At 33.0% G+C, this 26,216-nt stretch overlaps 2 protein-coding genes across 2 annotated transcripts in view; one reads left to right on the top strand and one right to left on the bottom strand.

Annotated features, from left to right (window-relative positions):
• The window catches only part of LOC134263009 (charged multivesicular body protein 2a), a 98,169-nt gene that overhangs the window by 34,023 nt on the left and 37,930 nt on the right, over nucleotides 1–26,216 (top strand). The window lies entirely within an intron of this gene.
• On the bottom strand, nucleotides 3,720–5,769 carry LOC134263005 (actin, cytoplasmic-like). The gene is made up of 2 exons (XM_062745304.1): nucleotides 5,570–5,769; nucleotides 3,720–4,877 (listed from the first exon to the last, which is right to left on the bottom strand). The coding sequence occupies exons 1-2, from the start codon at nucleotides 5,696–5,698 to the stop codon at nucleotides 3,873–3,875; spliced, it is 1,134 nt and encodes a 377-aa protein (XP_062601288.1). The 5' UTR covers nucleotides 5,699–5,769; the 3' UTR covers nucleotides 3,720–3,872.

Below are 26,216 nucleotides of genomic sequence, written 5' to 3'. Positions count from 1 at the left end.
AATGGGAATTTCACCAACAGCTTCAGTCAGGGAAACTGAACTAGCGTAATTGTAGATAAATACAAAACTTTTTTTGGATTAGAAATTTAGGCATTTGTCAAATTATTATGTTCTTGCAATTTAAACATGTGATTCATGCAATCTTGAGAGAGAAAAAAATCTTATTTTGTTAGCTAATTAACGCATAACAAAAATTGATATGGTTCACACATAATTGAAGAGGACAATTTAGCTGGGAACTTGTTTAATGCATGAATCAATCCATAATTTTTAATCCAGAGTGCTTCCTTCTGATCAAATTTCAACTTTAGTAAATTAAGAAATTTTAAATTTAATTTGTTATATAGAAATTCTATACATTGCTATCTAGACTTTAAAAATAATGCACTGTCAGCCAGTGTCCATACAGTAATTCATATTAGCAGCATTGTTAAGGCTGCAATAAGGAGGCGGGGCCTAATTTATACGGGAAAAATCTACTGTGACGTCACACTAAAATATGACTTTTGCATTAGCAAAATAAAAAACAATAAAACTTATCAATGCATTTAAAAAAAGTTGCTAGTTAAATCTCATACAGCTGATTATAAACATATCACTGATCTCGATGAACTTGCCAATCATGACGTCATTTTGGTAAAAATGACGTATTTTATGTGCTGTGAGAGGCAGGTTGAAGAATTTTTTAATAATGAAAAATGCGTTTTATTATAAAACAGAATGTTATTTACAGGTGTTAAATAGGTTATCAATACCCATGTATATCCTTTGTTCAGTGCGATTATCCATTAACTATGGAGAGAATGTATTTAAATGATTTTGTCGTGGTTTTATGCATATACATGTAGGTTAGGTATATTTTACATCGAGGTGCCTCATTAAATAGTTCTTTCGCAAGGGCAAACCTAAATAAATCCTAACCATTTTTTGAAGATAAATAAAGGATATGTTCCTCGACTTGAAAAGTACTGCTGCTGTCTTTAAATCGAGAGGGTGACTTTGTAAGTACACAAAATATTTGGTAAACGTCAAAGATATTTCGACATGGGCCTATTTACTTGAAATTTTAACTATTAAAACGCGAATTCTATTCAAAACAGCAGCACTTTCCAGAAAGGACAATGTATACAGAAACAATTAACAGGTTGAATTTTAAATTTCAAACAGGGTATGCCCTGGCGATATTGAAATTTGTTTAAGTTTTGTGATAATAAAACAGCTGAATAAAAATAATTTCTGTTTAAAAAAAAATACCCGTTTTTGCACTTCTATTTTCCGTTGATTTCTCATAGTAAGCCTTAACAGTGCTGCGTTTTTATAACTACAGGAAAAATAAAAATATTTTCACAAACCAGTTTGATAGAGAAAAGGAGATTTGCTATGTGTATGAGCCATTTATTGGTGATATTTGTTTGTCCTGTTGCTATCAAAATTGAAGTTCTAGGTAGCTAGGTAACACTATATTATTTTAACAGGCTGGCATTAAAAAGTTATTTTTTAAAAGTTCTATATTCCTGGTAAATGTAATTTAGTAGCTGCAAGAATCCAATATATGGTGTGTATGCTCCTCAGTTATAAAGATTAGTTTCGTTAAAAAACAACAATTGGAATATAGAGTAAAGAGCGGATATAATATAATTAAAATATTGAGAAAGTAAATCTCTTGCTATTATCATAAAATAATAATAATAATAATAATAATAATAATAATTATTATTATTATTATTATTATTATTATTATTATTATTATTATTATTATTATTATTATTATCATTAATATTATTATTATCATACCAATAATAATAATAATAAATAAATAAATATTAAATAAAAAAATTAAAAACATATAATTATAAAACATTGAAAATTTAAGATTTTGTTTTGAGTCATTGTAAGGAAGAAAACACTGGATGCGGTATGTACCCACTGTAAAACATACAGGTAAGTGCTACTTACACAGGGAAGTACTATAAGTCAAACTTAATTCTCTAAAAAAGAAAAGCCGGTCAATTACGAAATACAATTAACATGGCTTATTTCAAAAGATAATCTTACACCGATAGTAAAATAACTTTTGTCTACAACAGTATTGCCTGAAACCAGCTAGAATGATTGATACATACTGCTGTTGAAATAAGAGGCCCTCTCAGGGTATTCTAGAACCATCCATTATTAAGATGGCGCAATGTTTTTTCTTCATATGAAATGTATCTTAACATCTTGGTATCTGTAGTACTTCATATATACTTGCTATAATCCAAGGATAAGCTGATATAAAATGTTTTGCTTCGTTTTATTTAAAACAGCTGATTCAATTGAAACAACTCGTATATTTTCAGTATATTTGATATCGTAAGTCATTCAATGAAGGACGGGCCGGGGGTCTCGATTTACATTTTTAAGTGTTTATTTCATATTCTCCATTAAGAGAGGTTGAGATTTCAAACGTGTACGGGTACGTCTAGTAGGGGAATAACCTAAATTCTGCGTGTATTACGTCATCAATTTTAGTGACGTCAAGATTGCTACACGTTCGTAAAACTTGTAGAATGGAATCCATACGTAAGTGAAAACGTGAAGCTTTAATAGTAAAAAAAAATAGCCAGTTTAAGTGTGAAAATGTGATTGTTGTACATTATATAGGATGTTTACTTTCACGAGCACTTATTTTCATCAAGTTTTGTTTACTAACTCACGACAGAAAAACCTTCTAAATAGTTGTAACAGAGACACCGATCACGGTGTATACGTACATGTTTCACGTCATAACAATCTCAACAGAAAATTTTAAAAATAACGTGTTCGTGTACGTCAAAATATATACAAGTACACGTACGCGTACAAGTTTAAGATATCAACCTGTCTATTATAACGCGGTTGGTTGTAAATGCGGCTTACCCGTTTTATGGGGTGACCGAAACCTGTGGATTCCAAAGTTTTCGGCAATGTGGTGTTTGCGCCGAGCCATTCAACTGATGCTATAATTCATTGTGCTGCTGCTTCTTAAAACAAACTCATTTACTGTGAAAATGTGTGCTGCTTTCAACAGATTTATGGACTGGTCTGCTTTGCTTAATTGCTTAAAACAAATTCAGTTGCTGTGCAAAATATGCACTGCTTGCAACAAATTTCATGCACTGCTTTGCTTGCTAAAATAATTTTAGTAACGTTCGCGGTTAACCCGGAACGATAACTACATACATGTAAAGTTTATTTAAAATACAAGAAATATAATTGTTAGGTAGACCCGGAACGGCCATTATTATGCTTACTATAAGTACATGTAATATTATGCTTTCATGTTGTTTGTTGCTGCTGCTTGTAGTAATTTGTTGTCGGCCTTTAAGCTTGGCGACCTCAGTTGCTGCTTTTACATATGCCGCGTCCAACAATGGCAAATATCAAAATAAATATGTTTGAAAAATCATGTTTGTTTTATTTTCCTCTATATAAATAATGTACTATAAACACAAAAGATTATATAACAAAAATGTTTTAGGGATATTGTAAATTTGGTTTATTATTTATTTCTTTTTCAATGTATTCGTTATAGATTATTGATTGGATTTAACAAATAACGAGCAAAGCAAAAAAAAAACTTCGTTTTAATACAGTTCTACTTTGATTCCCTTCTTCTTAAAAAAAAAAGAATAAAAAGGAATCAAAGTACTTTTTATTTAATTTTTTTTTTTATTAATTAACATACATGTATATCAGTAAAAAGCTGCATAAGTATGTGGAAAGAATAAAATAAAACATATATTTATATAAATTATATGAAAAGAAAAAATATGAAACAATATACATACTGTATGTTCTTGATTTGCAAAATATTATGGGCAAATAAAAAATTATTAGATTATAACTAAACATTAAAAGCATTTTCTATGAACAATAGAAGGACCCGACTCGTCATATTCCTGTTTGCTGATCCACATCTGTTGGAAAGTGGAGAGGGAGGCAAGAATAGAACCACCGATCCAGACGGAGTATTTCCTCTCTGGTGGAGCAATGATCTTGATTTTCATTGTTGATGGAGCTAATGCCATTATTTCTCTTTGCATGCGGTCAGCAATACCAGGGTACATGGTTGATCCACCAGATAACACTGTATTCGCGTACAAGTCCTTACGGATATCAACATCACATTTCATGATGCTGTTGTATGTCGTTTCATGAAGACCATTCGACTCCATTCCAAGGAAGGATGGTTGGAACATTGCTTCAGGACACCTGAATCGTTCATTTCCAATCGTGATGACCTGGCCGTCGGGAAGTTCGTAACTCTTTTCTAACGATGATGATGACGCTGCTGTTGCCATTTCCTGTTCAAAGTCCAGAGCAACATAGCACAATTTCTCTTTAATGTCTCTTACGATTTCTCTTTCAGCTGTGGTTGTGAATGAGTAACCACGTTCTGTGAGGATTTTCATAAGATAATCGGTCAGATCACGTCCAGCAAGATCCAGTCTCAAAATAGCGTGGGGAAGGGCGTAACCTTCATAAATGGGCACTGTATGCGAGACACCGTCTCCGGAGTCGAGTACAATTCCAGTTGTACGACCGGAAGCATACAGAGAGAGAACAGCCTGGATAGCAACGTACATGGCAGGGGAATTAAACGTTTCGAACATAATCTGTGTCATCTTTTCTCTGTTGGCCTTTGGGTTGAGTGGGGCTTCAGTTAAAAGGACGGGGTGTTCCTCTGGGGCCACACGGAGTTCATTGTAGAAGGTGTGATGCCAGATCTTCTCCATATCGTCCCAGTTTGTGACGATACCGTGTTCAATGGGGTATTTGAGGGTGAGGATACCTCTCTTACTCTGGGCCTCGTCTCCTACATAGCTGTCCTTCTGTCCCATGCCGACCATAACCCCCTAAAATATATCATGTAATATTTTCGGATAAAATCAGCACTCAAGAGGTTAATTTCAAATTTGAAGCTTATTAGTTCATTTCGAGCTCATTTAGCATTTTTATTCATTTCCTAAGAGGGGCATTGGCGATACCTAAATGTACGCTGACTTATATACATTTACACCTTGTAACCCACATAATGTACTTAAGGTCGAATAAAATAATATTATAATTCAAATAAATTAAGATCATAATAATTATATTTTTAAAATCAAGTTTTATCACATCTAATTCTTTATTAACTTAAAATGGATCACTCAAATAGCTTTATAGCACATTATCGCATTAGATTCATGAATTAACAATAATTAGTTTTTTGTAGCTGGAACACTGATATATTTTATATATACATTCATTATGTATCATTCCTAGTCTGTTTTTATCGTACTGACATTTATAGTTTTAGCTTTGTTTTATTCTGCTTTTGCTACAATCCATCTTGCCTCGCCCTAAATGTGTCATATACATATATGTTCTGACTACTGGTAGTATAATTGCTTTGATTTTATCAATTAAAAAAAATAAATCTTGCAACATTGCAAGAGAAATGTATAAATCAAAAGTATCTGGGCAGAAAAATAAAAACTCAGTAGTTATTAAAAGTTTACCTACTTTTTAAGACAAAACTCATTTATCCCTTAATCAATTTTACCTGATGCCTAGGGCGCCCCACGATGGAGGGAAACACAGCTCTAGGGGCATCGTCTCCGGCAAATCCAGCTTTACACATTCCAGATCCATTGTCGATAACTAATGCTGCAACGTCATCTTCGTCAGTCATATTTCAGATGCTGAAAAAGCTTTCTCTACACGTATTGCAATCTGAGAGGTGGTTTTGGTAACACTGAGGAAGTCACTTGTTAAGATTGTTTAAATACTGCAAGGTAGATATAAAGTGAAACAGAACAAAATTGCCTTATAAGGCAAATCCTGCATTGCTATAAATATCTATCATTACTTATTCAAATGCACAGTGTCAGCAGACGACTTTGTGTTCATAAGGCATGATGAGTTAATATCGGTTCATCAGACTTGTAAATCATTAGATCCTGTAACATATGTATAACGTCCGGTACATGTATAACATCCGTCAATATTAAGATAAAACAAGGATGCTCCCTTTCAAAATCCTGTTTGTTTGTCCATATGTCTGCAATTCTGAAACATCTCAAAGCTTTAAATACATCGAAGAGACAGAAGCCACCAGCTACAATTACTTTTTTAGGTAGATCTGTACAATTCAATAGTTGGGATTTATACATTTCTATGTTGTATTTTTCAGTGGTACCTGGACCCTTTCTATACACTCATATAAAATATATATACAAATTCAGCATACATAGTCAGGCAAGCTCTGAAGAAATTACTTTTTTTCCCAGTTATCAAGGCATGTATACCACAATTAGTAACCGGTCCGATCACAGGCCTTGGGTCCCTGGTCCTTAATTGCTTGCATTTGCAATTTTCAGCTTATCTGTCTTCCGTAATAGATACTGCATTTTATATCGTATTCAACTTAGACTACACCATTCATTTTCTTTTGTATTTATTGATGTATCTTCATTTTATGTATCAAATATATAAAATTCAAAAATGATTTAAATGGAGAAAAACATCTTATGAGATTTATTTGTTCGCTTGTTTGTTTATAACGATATTTTGTACTCTTAAATGCCAATTCTAACAGGTAGAAGGTTCAATTAAGACACATTTTCGGCACTCAATGTGTAGCATTGAGCAAGCGTGCAGAATGTTATATGATTTTTATTTTCCTGCCGTGACATGGGATTTCGTTCGATCCGATCTCGTCCAGAAAAAATACAAAGTTATGGGGCATTTTTTTTAGGTCCCCCTTCGTCATTATTAAAAAATATCCTTAAAGCACCGATTTCAAATAATGTACACGGTTTATCCACCAGGTAACACTGTATTCGCGTACAAGTCCTTACGGATACCAACATCACATTTCTTGATGCTGTTGTATGTCGTTGCATGAAGACCATTCAACTCCATTCCAAGGAAGGAGGGTTGGAACATGGCCCCAGGACACCTGAATCGTTCATTTCCAATAGTGATGACCTGGCCATCGGGAAGTTCGTAACTCTTTTCTAAAGATGATGATGTTTGTATTTCCTGTTCAAAGTCCAGAGCAACATCTGTCCCATGCCGATCCTAACAACCTAAAAATAAGAAAATTATACATCATGTAAAATTTTTGGATAAAATCAGCACTCAGGATTGAGTTGCTCAAAACACTGGTTAAATTTGACCACTGGATAAGTTAGCCGTTGGTTAAATTCTATATCCACTGGGTAACTAACCACTGGTCAAATATTTGTTGCTCAAAATAAAATCAGCCTCTGGTTAACTAACCACAGGTTAAGTGATTTAACCACTGGTTAGTATCCCACAATGCATTTACACTTGTCCAGTTGTCAACCCAAAAAAATGGCTACCATGGAAAATATCAAATAAATAAAGAGTGAAACGTTTTAACGTTACAACCGTATGTGGAAAAGTGGAGAAATATCGACATGTAACAGTATCAAAACTAAACAAACGCTTTAGTCGCAAAAAGTGAGGAACACACAAGTCAGCTGGGATTATTCTTCGCTGATAATTCAAGTGGAAGATGCAGTAACTGTAAACACATAGAATGGGAAAGGATTTGCACCACAGGTAAGATGGATAGAATGACTGCAGAAACCTAGATGCTCGTTAAGCTGTTAGATCTTAGTTTTACAGAAAATATTTTAAAGACAATACCTACTCAAGACAGCTATAATTACGAGGCAAATACATCAATTTGTATCGTTTCATACCTAAATAATATCTGATTGGAGTCAGGACACCTTTACTGTTCACACCATGCAAACGTCGTCTGCTATTATTCGAGGAAATTCGCACTTGTTGTATTATCGCTTTTATACATACCTTGAAAGAAAGACCTCAGTCCAGTGGTTTGTCAAATATTTCCAAACAAGAAATAACTTTCACTTTCATCACATTTATGTAATCCTGCATTACAATGCACTAACACTGTCTGAAAGTGGGTAGTATTTTTTTTAAAATTATTACAGAAAGGTCATGGTCGAATATGCAAGTAGATATAGCGAGTTCGTCACTAATGCATTTCGCTCCGTACAATTAAATTTTGCGGTGTAACTAAAATGCATTATCTCAAGTGTATTTTATAAATACAACACCTTTTAATATTAGCATCAATACATGTAGAAATTAGATAAAAATCTTAATGCAGATATTGATAGCATATGCATCGGAAGCATTGTGAAAGTAGAGTAGCTAACTGAATGTGGGTGGGGTGGAGGAGGGGGCTAAACCAACAAATTAAAAAAAGGTTACCCCAATTTTCAATGCCTATAAAAAGTCTATCTTTGCAAAAAAAAAAAAAAAAAAAATCCTGATGCCTATGGATAGATATTTAGAATTTAATGCTAGATTTAATTTTGAATAAATATTTTTATTCACTTTATCTCACCGAGACCTTGCCAAAATGATAATAAAATCAAAGGAAATGGTACGCATTTAAAATTTAATGCAGCAGTCAACAAGAAAGGTAGTTTGATAAAATAGGCAGATAAAAATATCGGCAAAGAAATGATAACTAATATTATTTTGAAAAACAAATACATAATGCAAGATCTTTAAAAAAGGGAGAGGAGTGTGTGTGTCGAGAGGGGGGGGTCAATTCTCAATTGATTTTAAATACTGATGTATGGTAACCAAAGACCAATTTATATATATCCATTATTAGACTATATGCAAATGACCAACAATTTTATTCATTTGTAATTTTTATTTAAAATATACCTGATAATAATTATTTACTTTTCAGCAAGGGAAGGCCGCTTGATAAGATCCTTTGTAATGCCAACAGATTAATCCTTGAAAGAACCCATTTAAAACATTTCTGCTGACGATGAAGACATAAAAAACCTATCATATCCCTGACTTTGATGTTATTCCTGCCTAATATTGCTACAAAACCACGTCAACTTGACTTTATATTACTGCATATGTCTTTTTAAGTATTCATCAACATTAAATTCTTGGTTACAATATCCATAAGCCTTTGTTTCTTTTGTTATCTCCCAAAATTTACAACAAATAATAATTTTTTAGTCATATTTATCCACTGGTTAAGAGACTTAACCCACCTCTGTGGAATGGCTAACTTTAGCCAATATTTAACCACTAGATAGCAAAGTTAACCAGTGGAAAAATTTTGAGCAACAGAATTTAACCAACGGTTAAAAGTTAACCACTGGATAAGAGATTTAACCAACGGTTAACCTTAACCAGAGTTTTGAGCAACCCAATCCAGGAAGTTAATTTCAAATTTCTAAAGAGAGGCATTGGCAAATTCCTTAATGAACCCTGAATTACATGTACATTTTGAAACCCATATAATGTACCGGTAATTAAAATAAAAATAATATTATGATTCAAATAAATATAGATCATAATAATTATATTTTAAAAAAAAAAAATCCGTAGTTTTATCACATCTAATTCTTAACTATTGGATCGTTCCAATGGTTTATAGTAGATCATGGAATTGGCTTCATACATTTACAAAATAATTAGTTTTTGTTACTGGTACTCTGATATTTTTCATAAATATATTCATTATATATAATTCATGTTCTGTTTTCATTGTACTGCCATAATTTAATACTTGTTTTATCCTGGGTTTGTTTTTACTTCAGTCCATCTTGCGTCGCCCTAAATGTGTCATATACATGTATGCATGTTCTGACTACTGGTAGTATAGATACATAGTTTTTATCAATCCAAAAATTAAATCTTGCAACATTGCAAGAAGGATATGGAGCTAACGAACATTTTTTTTTAATATTTAAGTCCACAAAACAATACAGAATAGGAGCAGAGCAAACATTGACCTGCAAGTGACACATATAAATCAAGATTATCTGGGTAGCAAATTGTATAGTTTCATGATCTCAAAGGTTAGTTTTTAAGACAAAACCAAATAATCTTAAATAATTTTTTTTCCTGATGTCTAGGGCGCCCCACGATGGAGGGAAATACAGCACTGGGGCATCGTCCCTGGCAAATCCAGCTTTACACATTCCAGATCCATTGTCAATAACTAGCCTTGCAAAATCCTCGTCACCCATTTTACAGATCCTAAAAGAACTTTCCTCGTATTCCAACCTGAGAGGTAGTTTTGTTCAAATACTGCAAGATAGATATACAGTACAGGCCACGAGTTTTCCGCAAAAAACACGGGGCCCCGTGGACCGCAAGTCCACGCTTTAGCGTGGAGCTCGAACCTTGTCGGCGTCTTTGAAGTCAGCGTTTCTGTGCACCGTGTAACACGGTGTGTCACAGTTCTGCTGATAAATATTTAAATCATTTTCATTGCCCTTATGTAATTAAATTAAATCAACTTTCTTTTGAAATATTTGTTGTACTTTTCCATAAATTAATATTGGTAACATATCACATACAGATGTTTAAACTTATAAGATGCCTTAAATTTAATAACAACGTACTCGTGTCCAGCAAAAAAAAAAATTGTACAATTACGTTTCAAGTTAAATCCTAATTATATTAGTCATAAAAAGTTCAATAGACTATTATTATTATTATATAACACTAAGAGGAAACACACTTTCATAAATGAATTACTTTATTGTCTCTACTTTCGATTTTGATTTTAACCGTGTTAAATTCAATTAAATTGTTGATACAAGATTGTTTTTCCCTACGTATGCATTCATACGTAGTACATATCAGATGCGTGATTATACTAAGTGAATTAATATTTTGTAAGAATTTAAAAAATAAATACGAATCAGACTCGCACATTAATTCTGCTCTTTGATACCAGTACACTTGTACAGATACTCGGCGATTCATTGGACAGGTTCAGATAAGGAGTTTTGCCTTGACTAGCACTGAAAATCTGTAATTAATATGTAAAATATGGAGAAAAATATTAAATGCGGTAAACTCGAACATCTACTGAACAGACAGAGATGATAATCTGATAAATTTCTTCATTTAAAATAGTGATCAACTTACACTTACTTCATTATGAAATATGTCGAGTGAAAAATGAAACCAAAAAAAAAACAAACAATTTGAGAAAACATATAGTTATTTAGCGATATTTAAAAATCCCCCCCCCTTCTAGAAAGCGATACGAATCGGCTGGTTAAAACTTACCCAGAAGTGTGCAAATTTATGTTGTTTTTTTTTTTAAATCTTAATCTTCGAGATACATGCTTATTTGTGTCTGAAATAGGATAAATAAATTAACAAAGTACATGTAAGTTTATAATCATTGTTGTAGTGAAACCTGGAATATGAATTTCGCATGATATCAGTTGAGTGTGTTATACACTTGCCGTGGTCAGAGCTAAAGAAGTTGGGAAAGGTGTGATAAACATACGGCGCCCCTGGCCCACCGGCAGAGACCCAATATATTTTTTAAACAGGTGTGAACTCGGAACTGACCATAAGATTGTTTCAAATCACAAGTGAAATTCTTTCCGCATAAACAGACTTTCAAGGTCACCTAGCGTCATAGGACAGTTGATGCACGAGGATTTTGTGCGTATAGCATATATAGAGAACGAATTTAATTGCAGTAAATAGGTTGAATTTGAACAAAAGTTGTGGCAATTAAATAGAATTGTAGAATGATTAATTGTGACCTCCGTACCTTAAATAAAACGAAGAATCAACAACAACAACAAAAATAATAATAATATTACAGACTATGTTAGAAGGGGGTTGTATGAGTCTCTCTCTCTCTCTCTCTCTCTCTCTCTCTCTCTCTGGTACTGCTTTTTATACACTTTACAAGAAAAGAAAAACTTATTAGAATAAAGAAAATCTTTTTTAAAATAATTACTTACACTGAAAGGATTTTAAAAACATAACGTGGTAGTGAACACTACTCTATGAAAATAATGTTTGCTGTTACGAGAAATACGCTTTGAAATTATTGCATTAATTTCGTGTTTCTTCTGTCGATTTTCGCATCCACATTCAGAATAATATTTTAAGATGAATAAAATACATGTATTTTAATAAGGAATATACATAATAATGCTTTGATCGTACACTAGTACTGAACATGTTAAAACCATGAACATAAACACAGCTCTGATTTTATACTACATACAGTGTGTGTGACACGAATGCAGCTCGACGCCCTTTCGTCTTCCTTTGTTACATGAACTCATGGGATTAAATTAATATTCATTTAAAATAAAATTCATGATTTTTATTTTGTAACGTGAATGAATAATTTTACTAAAATAAAAATTTCTATACACACAGTTAATTCAAATGAAAATCATTCATTTTTTTTACAGATATATCAATATCATGCGTGCCATTCAGAGTAGTCCAATATCTGGTTGAATAAAAACGATTATTATATATTCATAAACCACAGTTATAAATTGTCATCAAAATTTATTACATTTTGATCAGAAACAAACGATTTTGTCTGTAATACTATTTACAATGTGCAGCTTGGAGGAGAATTTTCTGGACACTCGGTGCAACACAGAGGGAAATTTACTGGACACGGTGCGACATCGAGGACATTACATGAGATTTTTCTAGACACGGTGCGGCACGGTGTGCCTACCTGTATATTTCAAATCCACACACACCGTGCTACACCGTGTACACGGTGTAACACAGAGCGTTTCACACGGTGTTTTTTCCACCGAGCGTTGCGGAAAACTCGTTGCCTGTACTGTATAGTCAGGCAGAAAAAAAAATGCCTTATATGGCAAATACTGCATTACTTTAAATATATATCATTACTTCCTCAAATGCACAGTGTGGTATGATTGATTGTATACTGTTTAACGTTCCTCTAGATCTACAGTATATTTTACTGATATAGAGACGTTACCATTGCCACTTGAAGGGCTGCAAATTAAGGCCTATGCTCGGCACTTACGGCGTTTGAGCAGGGAAGGATCTTTATCGTGCCACACCTGCTGTAACACGGGGCCTCGGTTAATACGGTCTCATCCGAAGGACCGTCCCATTTAGTCGCCTTTTACGAAAAGCAAGGGGGTACTGAGGACCTATTCAAAACCGGATCCCCACGGGGCTGAAGAACAAGGTGGTACGAAGAACACTGAATACAGCAGACGACTTGGTGCTCATATGGCATGATGCGTTAATATTGATTCAGCAAAGTTAAATTATTATCACATCCTCATAAATTATACCCTCCAATATGTATAACATCCGTAAATATTAAGTTCAAATAATTATGCTTCATTTTAAATCTTGTCTGGCCATCTGTATGTAAGTCTTTTAAAGCATCTTAAATCTTTATATACATCAAAGTGACAGAATCACTACATGCAATTACTTTTAACCGCTAAGCGCGCATGCAAAAGCGCTTACTAGGATGTTTTCAGATTCCATGATGATCTTCATGATCTTTCAATCAACGACATCTACCAACCACATATATCAGAGCTTCATTCCATACCATTGTTGTTAATAAACTTTCGTGTAGTTAAATACGTGCCTTATAGGATGGAGAAAGTAATACTAGTACATGTTTCTCAAAAATACGGGCCAAAGGGTTGTAAATACTATAAAGTACAGTATGATGCAATACTGTAAACATATTATATTTGGCTGTGTATTCTATTCAGCGCTTTTGCCGGAAAGAAACTTCCGCTAATTCAAGTTCAACGCTAAATGTATTGCACACACATACACTGAGAAATGCGCTAAATCAGATTTTGGCTAACTTGTTCAAAACCAATCTCCACCAAATATCGTACACGTTAAATATAATACATTTGCAGTATATATTCGGACATATGGTGCCGTGTTTACATTTTCGTCGTGTAAGTTACATATTTCAATGTAAATAGAAAGGTTTAGAAATATCGTTTGTATTTCACTTAGTTATCTCTTCTCTGCGATGGTCATTCGACATTTTATTTGTCACGTGATTTTATTTTCGTCTGCTTTGTTTTCAAAATTTGACGGCTGAAAGTAATATATGGGTCGAGAAAGAAAAAAACTCTAAATTGAGGTTAAAGAAGTCGCCAAAAAATTACTAGATGAGGGAAGAATTGCCAGGTATGTAGTAGATGTTCTTGGTGTATCCCAATCTACCATTGGAGCATTGAAAAGAAAAACATTATGAAGAGAGATGTTCAACAAAAAACTTTCCTCGAAGTGGTTGACAGCCTACTGTGATAGATCGTGATCGTGAGTCTTAGAAATGTTAGTAAAAGATTTCAGGAGGGATAGTTTTACAGAAATTACCAATAAATTCAATGAAAACAGGAATTTTCCAGTATCTAAGCATACCTTACAACTTCATTCACTCAAACAAGGATTTACAAGACGTGTATCAAGAAGTAACTAGTGATAAGGGAAGTAAATCGAAAGAAAGATATTGTCAAAATGAAAGTTAGCTCTGGACTGATTTTGGAAGAAAGTTATTTTCTTAGACGAATCAAAAATTGTTACTGAACGTGATTTAAGGGTGTATGTTTGGATGAGGGTATATTACTTTGAATGGAATTGGTACCATCAAGACAGTAAATGGAAAATTAACAGGATATTCTTGATTATAATATGTGGTCAATTATAGCTCACAATTTTCCCTGTGGTGACTATATATTCCAGGAAGATAATGCCCCGTTAAAATCTATCCAGGAATTTATGCAGAGAAATAGAATAATTGGAATGAGCTGGCCTGCACAAAGTTCAGATATCAATACCATTGAAAATCTACGGTTGCTAATCAAGAGAAAACTACAAGCACGTGTTGGGAGGATTGCGAGTAAGGATGATTTTTTTCCGCGAAATTCAGTGTTTTTGGAGGGAGATCAGCCAAGACTTCATTAAATGCCTCTACCCCTCTATTCCCCGGAGATTAATGAATGTAATTCCTCTTAAAGGGCATCTGAAAAACTCGAAAATTGACCTAGTTTCGTATCAAATGTAAACACGTCTCCATCTTGTCCGAATATATATTGTATCACACTGCTGGTAGTCACAAGCAGAAAGCTGTAGGTGTGCAGATTCTGAGGTTTGTGTTGTTTTGACAAAATGTGTCGCAAATATTTGTGAACAATCAGAATTTAAGGGACACTATACGAAACTTTCTTTTAAATCAACAGCGGTGATCCGCTTATAATTTGAGATTGCTGAACAACTGAAAACAGAGATTAATTTACTGTATATTGTTTAATATCCCTCTCGGGAAATTTTCACTCATATGGAGACGTTAACGTGTGCCGGTGAAAGGCTTTAAATTTTGACCCATATTCGGCACTCAGGGTCACTGAGCACTGAGGAATCCTATTAATATTTATCGTCCCAGTGCCTACGTTTAAAGGTCATTTCAAAAGACCCGTGAATTTCACTTCTAGTGCCGAGCACTGGTCGAAAGAACAGTCAATTCCAGTGTTTACATCTTAGGTATGACGCGGCACTACAATCGAGATTCGAACCCGGGCCTCCCGATCACGAAGTGCACGTTCTAACACTAGGCTTCCGTAACCTGTCTAGCTAATAATAAAGAAAAACGGACCACAAATCTGTAAGAATTTGATCACACAAATGAACGAATAATGAACAGCAGAATTAAGAGACTAAAAAAATAATAAAAAATAATAAGGAGGATTTTGGTAATGGCAAGTGTATGAAAAAGATGAAAATTTGTTATCCTTGTCCCATACATGATCTTGCCTGCAGTACGTTTAGTGAGATGAAATATACCTTTCTATCTAGATGTTCAAAATGTTGTTGGATATATTTCTAAACATTCAAGGGATGGATCTACCACGTCCAGCATTCATGTAAAAATAATATGAAGAAGATGAGACGTCTTTTTATTAATAAATAAACCTTCTGAATGTGGATGTTGTAAAATTATTATGCATCAGGGTATAAGATATACTGAACCACAACATCCTATTTAGAGGGAAAAATAAACTTCCGCAACTTTATAAGCGTTGATAATGGTTGAATAGTTTTTATGCCATAGCCGGATTTAAAGTTTGAGCCCGCTTAACAGAAATCAAAACGTACATGTTTAAGAAAACATTTGACAAAAATGTAAGTTTTTTAAGGGTTGGTATCTGTTTATCATAAATAATGCAGTATTATTCGCAAAATAAATTCTCCTTTCTTGTGAAGAAGACATGCCAAAGCCCCCTAAAAACGACTAAAGTACGCATTTTCATTGCTCTGGCCGGAAAATCTTTAAATAAGGGTGATGGAGAATTGCAGATATAAAAATGCATCATAACATGCCCCAACAGGCTCATTCCTATCATGAGCATGAATGATATTTCTTAGACCGAAAGTCTGCACTAGGTTAGAGAAAATTCAAGATTGATGAGCCTATTGCATGTTGGAAATCAAGCTGCAATTGCTGTACATGTCAGTCTTTTAAACTGTTATTGAATGGCTTAGGAGGAGGTGTTTTACAGTAATGTGTAATGTGTTACTTTCTAAAGTTAAAAGGTAATCGTTTAACACTGTTCATTATTCGTTCGTTTGTGTGATCAAATTATTATAGATTTGTGGTCCGTTTTTTGCGTGGTTCCTGAGGTCCACGCAGTAAATATATAAGCGAGGTTAAACCGGATGCCCTGTTAGGATACGCATGCGCGAGAATGCTAGAGCTTTTTGCTTCTAAGACAACTTGCTCCTAGAATAATTCGCCCTAGTCGAATTAGAATATGCCATTTCATTGGCAAATCTTGCTTTTAACTTTGCATAATTTATCGTATTTATATATTTATTGGTGGATCTAAATTTCTCTCATGCATGTATACTTTTATATACAAACTAAACATTGATTCTATGGCGCAATAATTTTTAAAAGTAGGAAGAGCTTGCAGTGTTTACTGTTAGATAAATTAATAACTTGAATCGAAAACTTCATTCAACGACTAATTCTAGCTTTAAAATCGGCATTAGTTTTGTGCATCAAGAATCAAAAAATCATTTGATACACAGCAATCCAAAAGAATAGCTTGATAGATGCCAGTTTTCTGAGTGGGGAAGGGGGAGGGGGTCGAAAATTTAAAATCTGCGCACTACGGATCTATATGCTACAAGTGTGCCATCAGATCTATTTTCTAATGATAGATTTCTTCCGTATAAGTCCAGAACAGATATCAAGTCCAAGCCGATATGGCTTACATGTATCAAAAGAGCCCGACTTTTTTTTTAAATTAGAAAAGAATAAGCAAATCTGAGATAAAATTTTATAATTTTGCTATGAATGTACTATCAGTCGAAGTAGGCAGGTCATAGTAGAAATGTAAAGGAACCCACATGAATATTCAATAAACCTAGATTTTTTTCTCTAATTGAATTTCGGTTCGAAACACATGCATATGGTCACGTATTGCAGACTATTTTAAAGGACAGCAACTTGTCTTTATTATTAGCTAGACAGGTTACGGTAGCCTAGTGTTAGAACGTGCACTTCGTGATCGGGAGGCCCGGGTTCGAATTTCGATTGTAATGCCTCGTACCTAAGATGTAAACATTGGAAGTGACTGTTCTTTCGACCAGCGCTCGGCACTAGAAGTGAATGACCTTTAAACGTAGGCACTGGGACGATAAATATTAAGATCCCTCAATGCTCAATGACCCTGAGTGCCGAATATGGGTCAAAATTTAAAGCCCTTCACCGGCACACGTTAACGTCTTCATATGAGTGAAAATTTCCCGAGAGGGATATTAAACAATATACAATCAATCAATCTCTGTTTTCAGTTGTTCCGCAATCTCAGCTTATAAGCAGATTGATTTCAAAGAAAATTTCGTATAGTGTCCCTTAAATTCTGATTGTTCACAAATATCTGCGACATATTTTGTCAATACTTGAAGACACACTTCAGAATCTGCACACCTACAGCTTTCTGCTTGTGACTACCAGCAGTGTGATACAATATGCATTCGGACAAGATTGAGACGTGTTTACATTAGGTAAATTTTCGAGTTTTTGAGATGCCCTTTAAGACGAATTATATTCATTAATCTCCGGGGAATAGTGTCATTTAGGCACTCGCCAATACCCCTCTTAGGAAATGATAAAAATGCTGAATGAACTGGAAATGAACTAATAAGCTTCAAATTTGAAATTAACCTCTTGAGTGCTGATTTTATCCGAAAATATTACATGATATATTTTAGGGGGTTATGGTCGGCATGGGACAGAAGGACAGCTACGTAGGAGACGAGGCCTAGAGTAAGAGAGGTATTCTCACCCTCAATATGGAATATTTACATCAAATTAGAATATTTGAATATAAAGGTTTTGAATATTTCTGAAACTTTGGACGTACAAATTCATAACTTGGTGAGAAACTCATTCAAAATTTGTTGGAACAAAAGGAATAGATTATTTTATTTCAAGACAGTTTATAACTCTTGGGTTGAAAATAAGTCTTTGGGAAAAGTATATATATTGGATAGGGTCTTTAGTAGGAGACTGTTTTAAGCAAGGAATCGGGAATCTGAGGCCATCATGACAGTAGAATGTACAAAATGCATGGTTCGGGAGTATCGGATAAGATTTAGTATTTTCAAGATCTAGTGTCAGCCCAATCGAATAAACATAAATATAAACATTGCATGTCTAGTGCGTGGGGTAATATGGGTATTTTAAAGACTAGAGGCATAATTTTTGTTTCTATATTTTTTCTACAAGTAGAGAATCAATTGATGAAACCAGAAAGCAAGTTTTTTAAGAACTTTTATGTTTTGATATTGATTTCATGAGTTCCATCTGTTTTATATAAATTATATAATAGAGCTGAAAATTAAAGGTGATGTACTGTATTTCACAATGCTAACTTTTCTTTGGTCTTAAAAGGGCTGGACACAGACTCAACTGATTTTTTTTTAAACCAATTTTGATGTTTACAATTCCTACCTAATTTATAAGGCATCATCTATTGATTAGCAAAACTTGAACATCATTTGTTGATTAACAAACAAGATACAGAACTTTAATTTCTTTTTAATGTATACAAGGCTCGTGCCTTGTTTTTGTTTACATATAGAAAATATCATTTTTATAACAAAATAAAATTTGGCAAATCAATATTAACTTTTAAATTGTATTTAAAATTAACTTTTATTTGAAAGAATCTATATTGAACAAACATATATTAGCATATCAACCTTTGTAAACAAATACATGACAGTAGCCTTGTTTACATACCAAAGGTTTAGAGCTCTGAATCTGTCTTATATCTAGACAAATGGCAATCAAATTTTTGTTGATCATTAGATAGACCTTAGTTAAATATTTGTGAAAATGGAAAAAAAGATTTTGAAATTTTAGCTTAATTTATGTCCATGCCTCTTTAAATATTGTATCAGACATCTAAATTTGAGCATATTATATTATAACCCTATGGATTTCATTCAACACACATAAATAGTAGATTTAATTTAATTTTATTGCTTATCCTATATATAATGAAACAGTGGAAACCCTGAATTATAAAATTTAGGGACAGAAACATTTCAAATCCAGCCAATTGGAGTTTCACCAACAACTCCAGTCAGGGGAACAGCTGTAACTGGCAAAGTTGAGGAAAAATACAAAAGTATTTTTTATGGATTAGGAATTAAAGCATTTGTCAAATTATTATAGGTTCTTGCCATTCAAACATTTGATTCATGCAAAATTTAGGGCTAAATTTTTATTTGTTAGCTATAGGATTAAATGCATAAACAATGTCAGGATGGTTCAATATAATTTAACAGTACTATATACCTGGGAACTTGTTTAATTTATGAATCAAGCCTTTATTTTTAATCCAGATTGCTTCCTTTTGATAAAATTTTAATTTTACTTAATTAGGGGAAATTTTAAATTTGATTTGTTACATAGAAATGGTTAACTGTACCGTCTAGAGTTTAAGTATAATGCACTGCCTGCCAGTGTCTATACATACATTTATTAATATTTTTATAAATACATGGAAAATAAAAATATTCTCAAAAGCTAGTTTGATAGAGAAAAGGGGTTTGCTCTGTACATGAGCTATTTATTAGTGATATTTCTTGGTCATGTTGCTATCAAAGTTGAAGTTTTAGGTATTACTATATTATTTTAATAGGCTAAGGCATATTTCTATATAGTCATTTGAAGTTAACTTTTAAAAGTTCCGTTTTCTTCGCAAATGTAATATAGTACATGTAGCTGCAAGAATCAAATTTATTGCGTGTAGTCTCCTCAGTTACATTAAAAAGATTAGCTTTGTTGAAAAAGCAATACACTGTAATTGGAGAAGAGTAAAGAGCGGATGAAATAGAATTAAAATGGCGAGAAAGTAACTCTCTTGCTAATATCATAAAAAAAGATAAAAATAAAGAAAATATTGAAAATCTAGATTTTGTTTTGAGTAATTGTCAGGAAGAAAACGCTGGATGCGGTATGTACCTACTGTAAAACATACAGGTAAGTGCTAGTTAAACAGGTAAGTTAGACACTGTGGTACATAGTCTTTGTTACTCAGTATCTCCAAAATAAGTCTAGAAACCTACTGATACATTTGCTTTAAGGCATGAGGGAATACTAAATTAAAGATATACAGAATATGAAAAAAAAATGAATGACAGGTATTTTTGCACCTAAAGGTCCTTCCCCATAACATCCAAATTCAAGGATAAGCTAATATAATACGTTTTGCTTAATTTTTTTCAAACATCTGATTCAATTGAAACAAATCGTATATTTTCAGTCTATTTATTATATTGTAAATCATTCAATGAAGGAGGGGGTCTTGATTTATATATGTGTTTATTTCAGACACCCCATTAAATAGGGTAAATATAGGGCGGTTGGTCGTGAATGCGGCTTACCCATTTTATAGGATGATCGAAACCTGTGGATTCCAAAGGTTTAATTCATGATCAGTCGTGTGGTGTTTGCGACGAGCCATTCAACTGATCCTATAATTCATTGTGCTGCTGCTGCTTAAAACAAACTCATTTACTGTGAAAATGTGTGCTGTTTTCATCAAATTCATGAATTGGTCTGCTTTGCTTGTTTAAAACAAAATCAGTTGCTGTACAAAATGTGCATTGCTTGCAACAAATTTCATGCACTGCTTTGCTTGCTAAAATAATTTTAGTACGTTCGCGGTTAACCTGGAACGATATCTTCTAAGTACATACATGAAAAGTTTATTTAAAATGCATGAAATACAATTGTAAGTAAGGTCAAGTACCATGAGCGGTATATCCGGAACGGTCATTATTATGCTTATTATAAGTACATGTTATGTCATGCTTTCATGTCGTTGCTGCAGTGATACTTATCGTAATTCGGGATCGCCCTTTATGCTTGGCGACCCCTTGCTGCTTTTATTTGTGCCACGACCAACAATCGCCAATATCAAAATAAGCATGTTTGAAAAATCATGTTAACATTGTTTTATTTTCCTCTATATGTTTATAAATAATGACCTAAACTAAAAATACAAAGGATTATATAACAAAAATGTTATAGGGATATTGTAAGTTTGGTTTATTATTTATTTTTGTCAATGTATTTGTTATAGATTATTAAATGGATTTAACAAATAACGAGCAAAGCAAAAAAGAAAAACTTCGTTTGATACAGTTCCAATTTGCCTCGTCTCTTCTTAAATAAAAGAACAAAATACAATCAAAGTATTTTTTGATTTAACATTTTTTTTATTAACATGTATCAGTAACAAGTTGCATAAGTATATGGAAAGAACACAATAAAACATATATTTATATAAATTATATGAAAAGAAAATGAAACAATGTAGGGTGAATTCACCATGCATCGGATACCCTTGTACTTCAGCAAGTTTTAGCGATATCACTACCGACAGAAAATTATCAAAATGGAGTTTAACATTTAGTTTGTGATTGAAATATCAATTTGGGACACAATTATATGCCCTTTATTGAGAAAATATCCTCAAAAATTGAGTTTTTAGTGATAACTCAAAATTCACCATGGATCGGACATTGTTTACCATGCATCGGACAGACGGTATTTTGACCAGCAAAATATCATACCTTTATCAAAGTGCTTTAAAATGCTTGATATGGATATATTTTTATATTTTATCTAAGAAATAACCCTCAACTTAAATTTAATTGACGATATCGTTTCACAAATGTAGAACGATTCAAGAGACCTCAGTCTGCCTTAGAAATGCTTTAAAATGCTTACAGTAACATGTATAATGCAGTAATTCGGGCCTTTTTTTCATCGTTCATCATACTCTGGTTTGTAGAAATAAATTGAGTCAAATTCCAGACGTCATATATCGATAACTTGTATTTTTACTGAAAATGTAGAGTTTTTATTTTCCTTTTCCGCAAAAAACAGCCATCAGCTGGGTTCTGTATGAAAATGGTAGTACTTACCATTGCATCGGAAAGTGTCCGATGCATGGTTAATTTGTGTCCGATGTACGGAGAAATGAACATACTAGTAGAAACCAGCTCTATAAAGAATTATACGAACATTGAAGTGAAATTTCTTTAAAATTTATGTATATTTACCAATCTTTGACTTTATTTACCGAAGACTGACTCGTTCCGCTGAAGTCGAATTTTAAGAACGATAACTCTAAAAATCGCAAAATCATAAATTTCTGGTTATTCCCCTTTGATGATGTAAAATATGACGTAACTTCAAGGCCATTCTCGGGGTATTTTTATCACAACATGATAATAACAATCGGTATCATTAAAAAATTTAAATCTTCAGCTTCTAGACAGAAACAAATAAATACACGGAACTCTTAAGTTGAAAGAGAATTTATTGTCTAAAGTTGTCCGAAGCAAGGTATGTGTCCGATGCATGGTGAATTCACCCTACATACGGTATGTTCTTGATTTGCAAAATATAATGGGCAAATAAAAAATTATTTGATTTTAACTAAGAATTAAAAGCATTTTCTATGTACAATAGAAGAACCGGATTCGTCATATTCTTACTTAAGGGGGGACCTATGTCGTTCTACGTCAAAGCAGCGTTATATGACGTCACAATAGCGACGTTTGATTTTTACCTGTTGACTTTTGCAACTGTGATATAGGCATGACATTGTTATAAATCAATAACGTAGGCTACACAATTTACAAAAAGAAAATTTATTCATCATAACAGTTTTATTTGATTTACGGAGTTTGTTAATATTAGAATTCTCTTCCTTTAGTAGATAATTCAGAGCAATATAAGTTGTGAAGAAATACCTCGATGATATGCTGATATATACATGTAAGTGCAAAAAGATTTCAGATAAAATTTAGCAAAGAAAGTGGCTTAAATCAGGGAAATATGTTCAATTTTATGTTTACCATTAATTGTATTTTTTGATAAAACTAATAAAAAAAAATCAAGAAATATGCTTTTACCTATATTTGCTTATTGATTTGTAGTACATGTAGATTTTATTGTATAAAGTCATTCCTAGGATCTAATACATGTAGGTGTTGGTTGTTGACGGGAAAATGGAGTGGGGGCAGAATGAACAGAATGAAGAAGAAAAGAATTAATCTGTTTAAATTGTTTCTAATCAAAACAAAATACTCGTTTTTCGCAAAATAGTTTTATATTCAGATGTTTGTCAGTGCTTTCTGACCTTTTTTTAGTGCGGAAAGGTCAATATTTATGACACAAGAGTACGAAAATAAAAGAAAACGTCATATTTCTCATTTATTTTATCATAAAGGTATACCTTTTCTTTGTTAAAATAAAGAGATGAATCGTTTCTTTCAAAAAATATGAATTACGAAATTTTCACACAAAGACTTTTTAAGATATTACCTGTTATACATGTCGGAATTGTAAAAAATATGACAATAAAAACGGGGTGATGCTTACCTTGTGTGCCTTTAAAATTTTTCATGTGAAATAAATTTCAATGAATTTGCCTTCATTTTAAAGATACAAGTCATATAAATTAAATACAAGTTGATTTTGAATGTGATTTGAAATTTTTGGTACTTTTAAGCGCATATTTGGAGTAGAACAAGAACGTCTGAAAATAATCTATTTTTAGCATTTCACACTGTTTTTGCACGTGCTCCTGTCTAAAAATAAGCATATAAAGGTATTGTTTTTAATACCTAAAACTTAAGAGCAGGTGATCATGAAAGAAATGTCAAAGTTTTGAAAATTTCACACAAAGACTTTTCGGGCATCGGTCCCCCCTTAACTGATCCACAATTGTTGGAAAGTAAAAAGGGAGGCAGGAATAGAACCACCGATCCAGACGGAGTATTGCCTTTCCGGTGGAGCAATGATCTTAATCTTCAATGTTGCTGGAGCTATTTGCCCATTTTTCTTTCTGCATACGGTCAACAATACCTGGGAACATAGTTAAACTACCAGCTAACACCGTCTTGACCGTATGGACCAATTAATAATAATTTGCCGCCACATCTTATTTCTAGTCTTCTTTTTAAAAATCAGGATCAGACTATAAGTGAGCTATATATTCTTAAAATGTTGCGGCAATATTTTCCTCTCATCTAAAAAGAAAAATGCCTAAATTCATATTTTTGAAATTAAAATTTAATAGAAATAGTGAAAACTTAAATGAAAAACATTAACAAAGCAGTTTTGCGGATATACTGTAGGACTTTATTCGAATTTCGATTTTTAAAAAGAACTCTGATGAAACAAATAAATGGACAAAAACGAACTGAATTTCTGTGTCTTAGAAATAAAAATAAAATAAAATGAAACCTTGATAAATTGCCAGGTTTTAAAGATACACCAAAGGTTTCCAAATGTTGAAACTTAATTTGCGTTTAATTTTCTCATTATCAAAGATAACAGAAAAAAAAGCATATATCATTTGAATGCTTGTTTAATTTACTATTCAATGATTCTATTAGCAATTTAAGCCTTCATTTTTAGCCTATAAAAATTACTGATGCAAATTTTGGCGCACTGATATTTTGCAAATAAACCTGTTTTTGTATTCCACCTCTCAAACTCATTATTTTGCCTTGGATTTAAAATTGTACTTAAAAACTGTATCTCAGATTTTATAATAAATCTTCTAAATCAAAAGTTACAGCCATATGTCCTTCAATTTTACCAATTTATTAGCCTAATTCTCCAATTCCGTCAATTATTCCTAAACTAAGCAAGATATCAAACTTTGAGATAGGTTTTAATGGACGGGCATTTGAGATGTCATCGAGCCAGTTTTCAGAGACATTAATTGGTCTATAACATAAGAGAGCTGAATCCTTTGAAATAATACCATCAGCTGTCTGATCTTTCTTTACAGTAGAGGGCAAAACGCATTCAACAACAAATTCTACCAAAGCTAGAAATAAGTGACACCTTGGACATTCAGCTTTGGACACATGTACGTATCACTTATGCAAATTTTCTATGCATATTCACAACAATGGGAAATTCTTTACTGTATCTATGTGCTTTACATGAAGTAAAAAATGTTCTTTTCTTAATCAAACTGGATTACCCGTTAAAAGGGCAAGGGCTGAGCCCCACCTCCTATTTCATGTTCATCGGTGATCTTTTAGGTCTCCTTTCCCTAAACTTTGTGTCCCTGTAGTTTAATAACCGATAACCACTATGTGGCTAGTGAAGAATTCCCCCAAGTGGTCACGGTGATTTATTGCATCTTTCTTGAGCAAGCAATCACAAATCAAAACAAAAGTTTCAATAACGGAACATTCAAACGTGGCAGTGTTTAAGTTTCATTATTGTTCAACAATTAGAAAACAATGTCATAATCAACAATAATTTTCATGTATTATAAACCAGCGATTAACTTCCTTTTCCCAGCAAAATATCTTAAGAATTGACGAAAAATTGAAAAAAAAGCCTTTATTGTATCCTTAAAGTATCAAAAGTTTTCAATAGTACATGTATTTAAGAATTTCAAATCACTTACCATTCCAGTCTATTTTATATAAGATGTTAAATTATAAAATATATGGAGATAACGAACAGTATTCAAGCTCAAAAGTCCATTAAAACAACACAATTCAGGAGAAGAGTAAACACGGACCTCTTAAACATCAGAGGTGGGATCAGATGAAGGAGTGAGCATCCCCTGCCGGCTGGTCCCACCCGTCGTGTACTCCTTGTCATGATCGAGAAATAAAGGGAAAATCTGTCTTCAATTCAGTGTGCAAATAATTGCCTAACAATATGTAAGTAAAAACGTCAGTCAGAATTTGACTTAATGATAAAATTGTAACCGGATTTGGTTTTACCCTCAAAC

The sequence above is a fragment of the Saccostrea cucullata genome, unplaced genomic scaffold (assembly GCF_032062105.1).
Source record: "Saccostrea cucullata isolate Sc308-1 unplaced genomic scaffold, CSIRO_AGI_Scuc_v1 ctg557, whole genome shotgun sequence".
NCBI classification, from domain to species: domain Eukaryota; kingdom Metazoa; phylum Mollusca; class Bivalvia; order Ostreida; family Ostreidae; genus Saccostrea; species Saccostrea cuccullata.
This window is presented reverse-complemented; position numbering and strand designations above follow the sequence as displayed.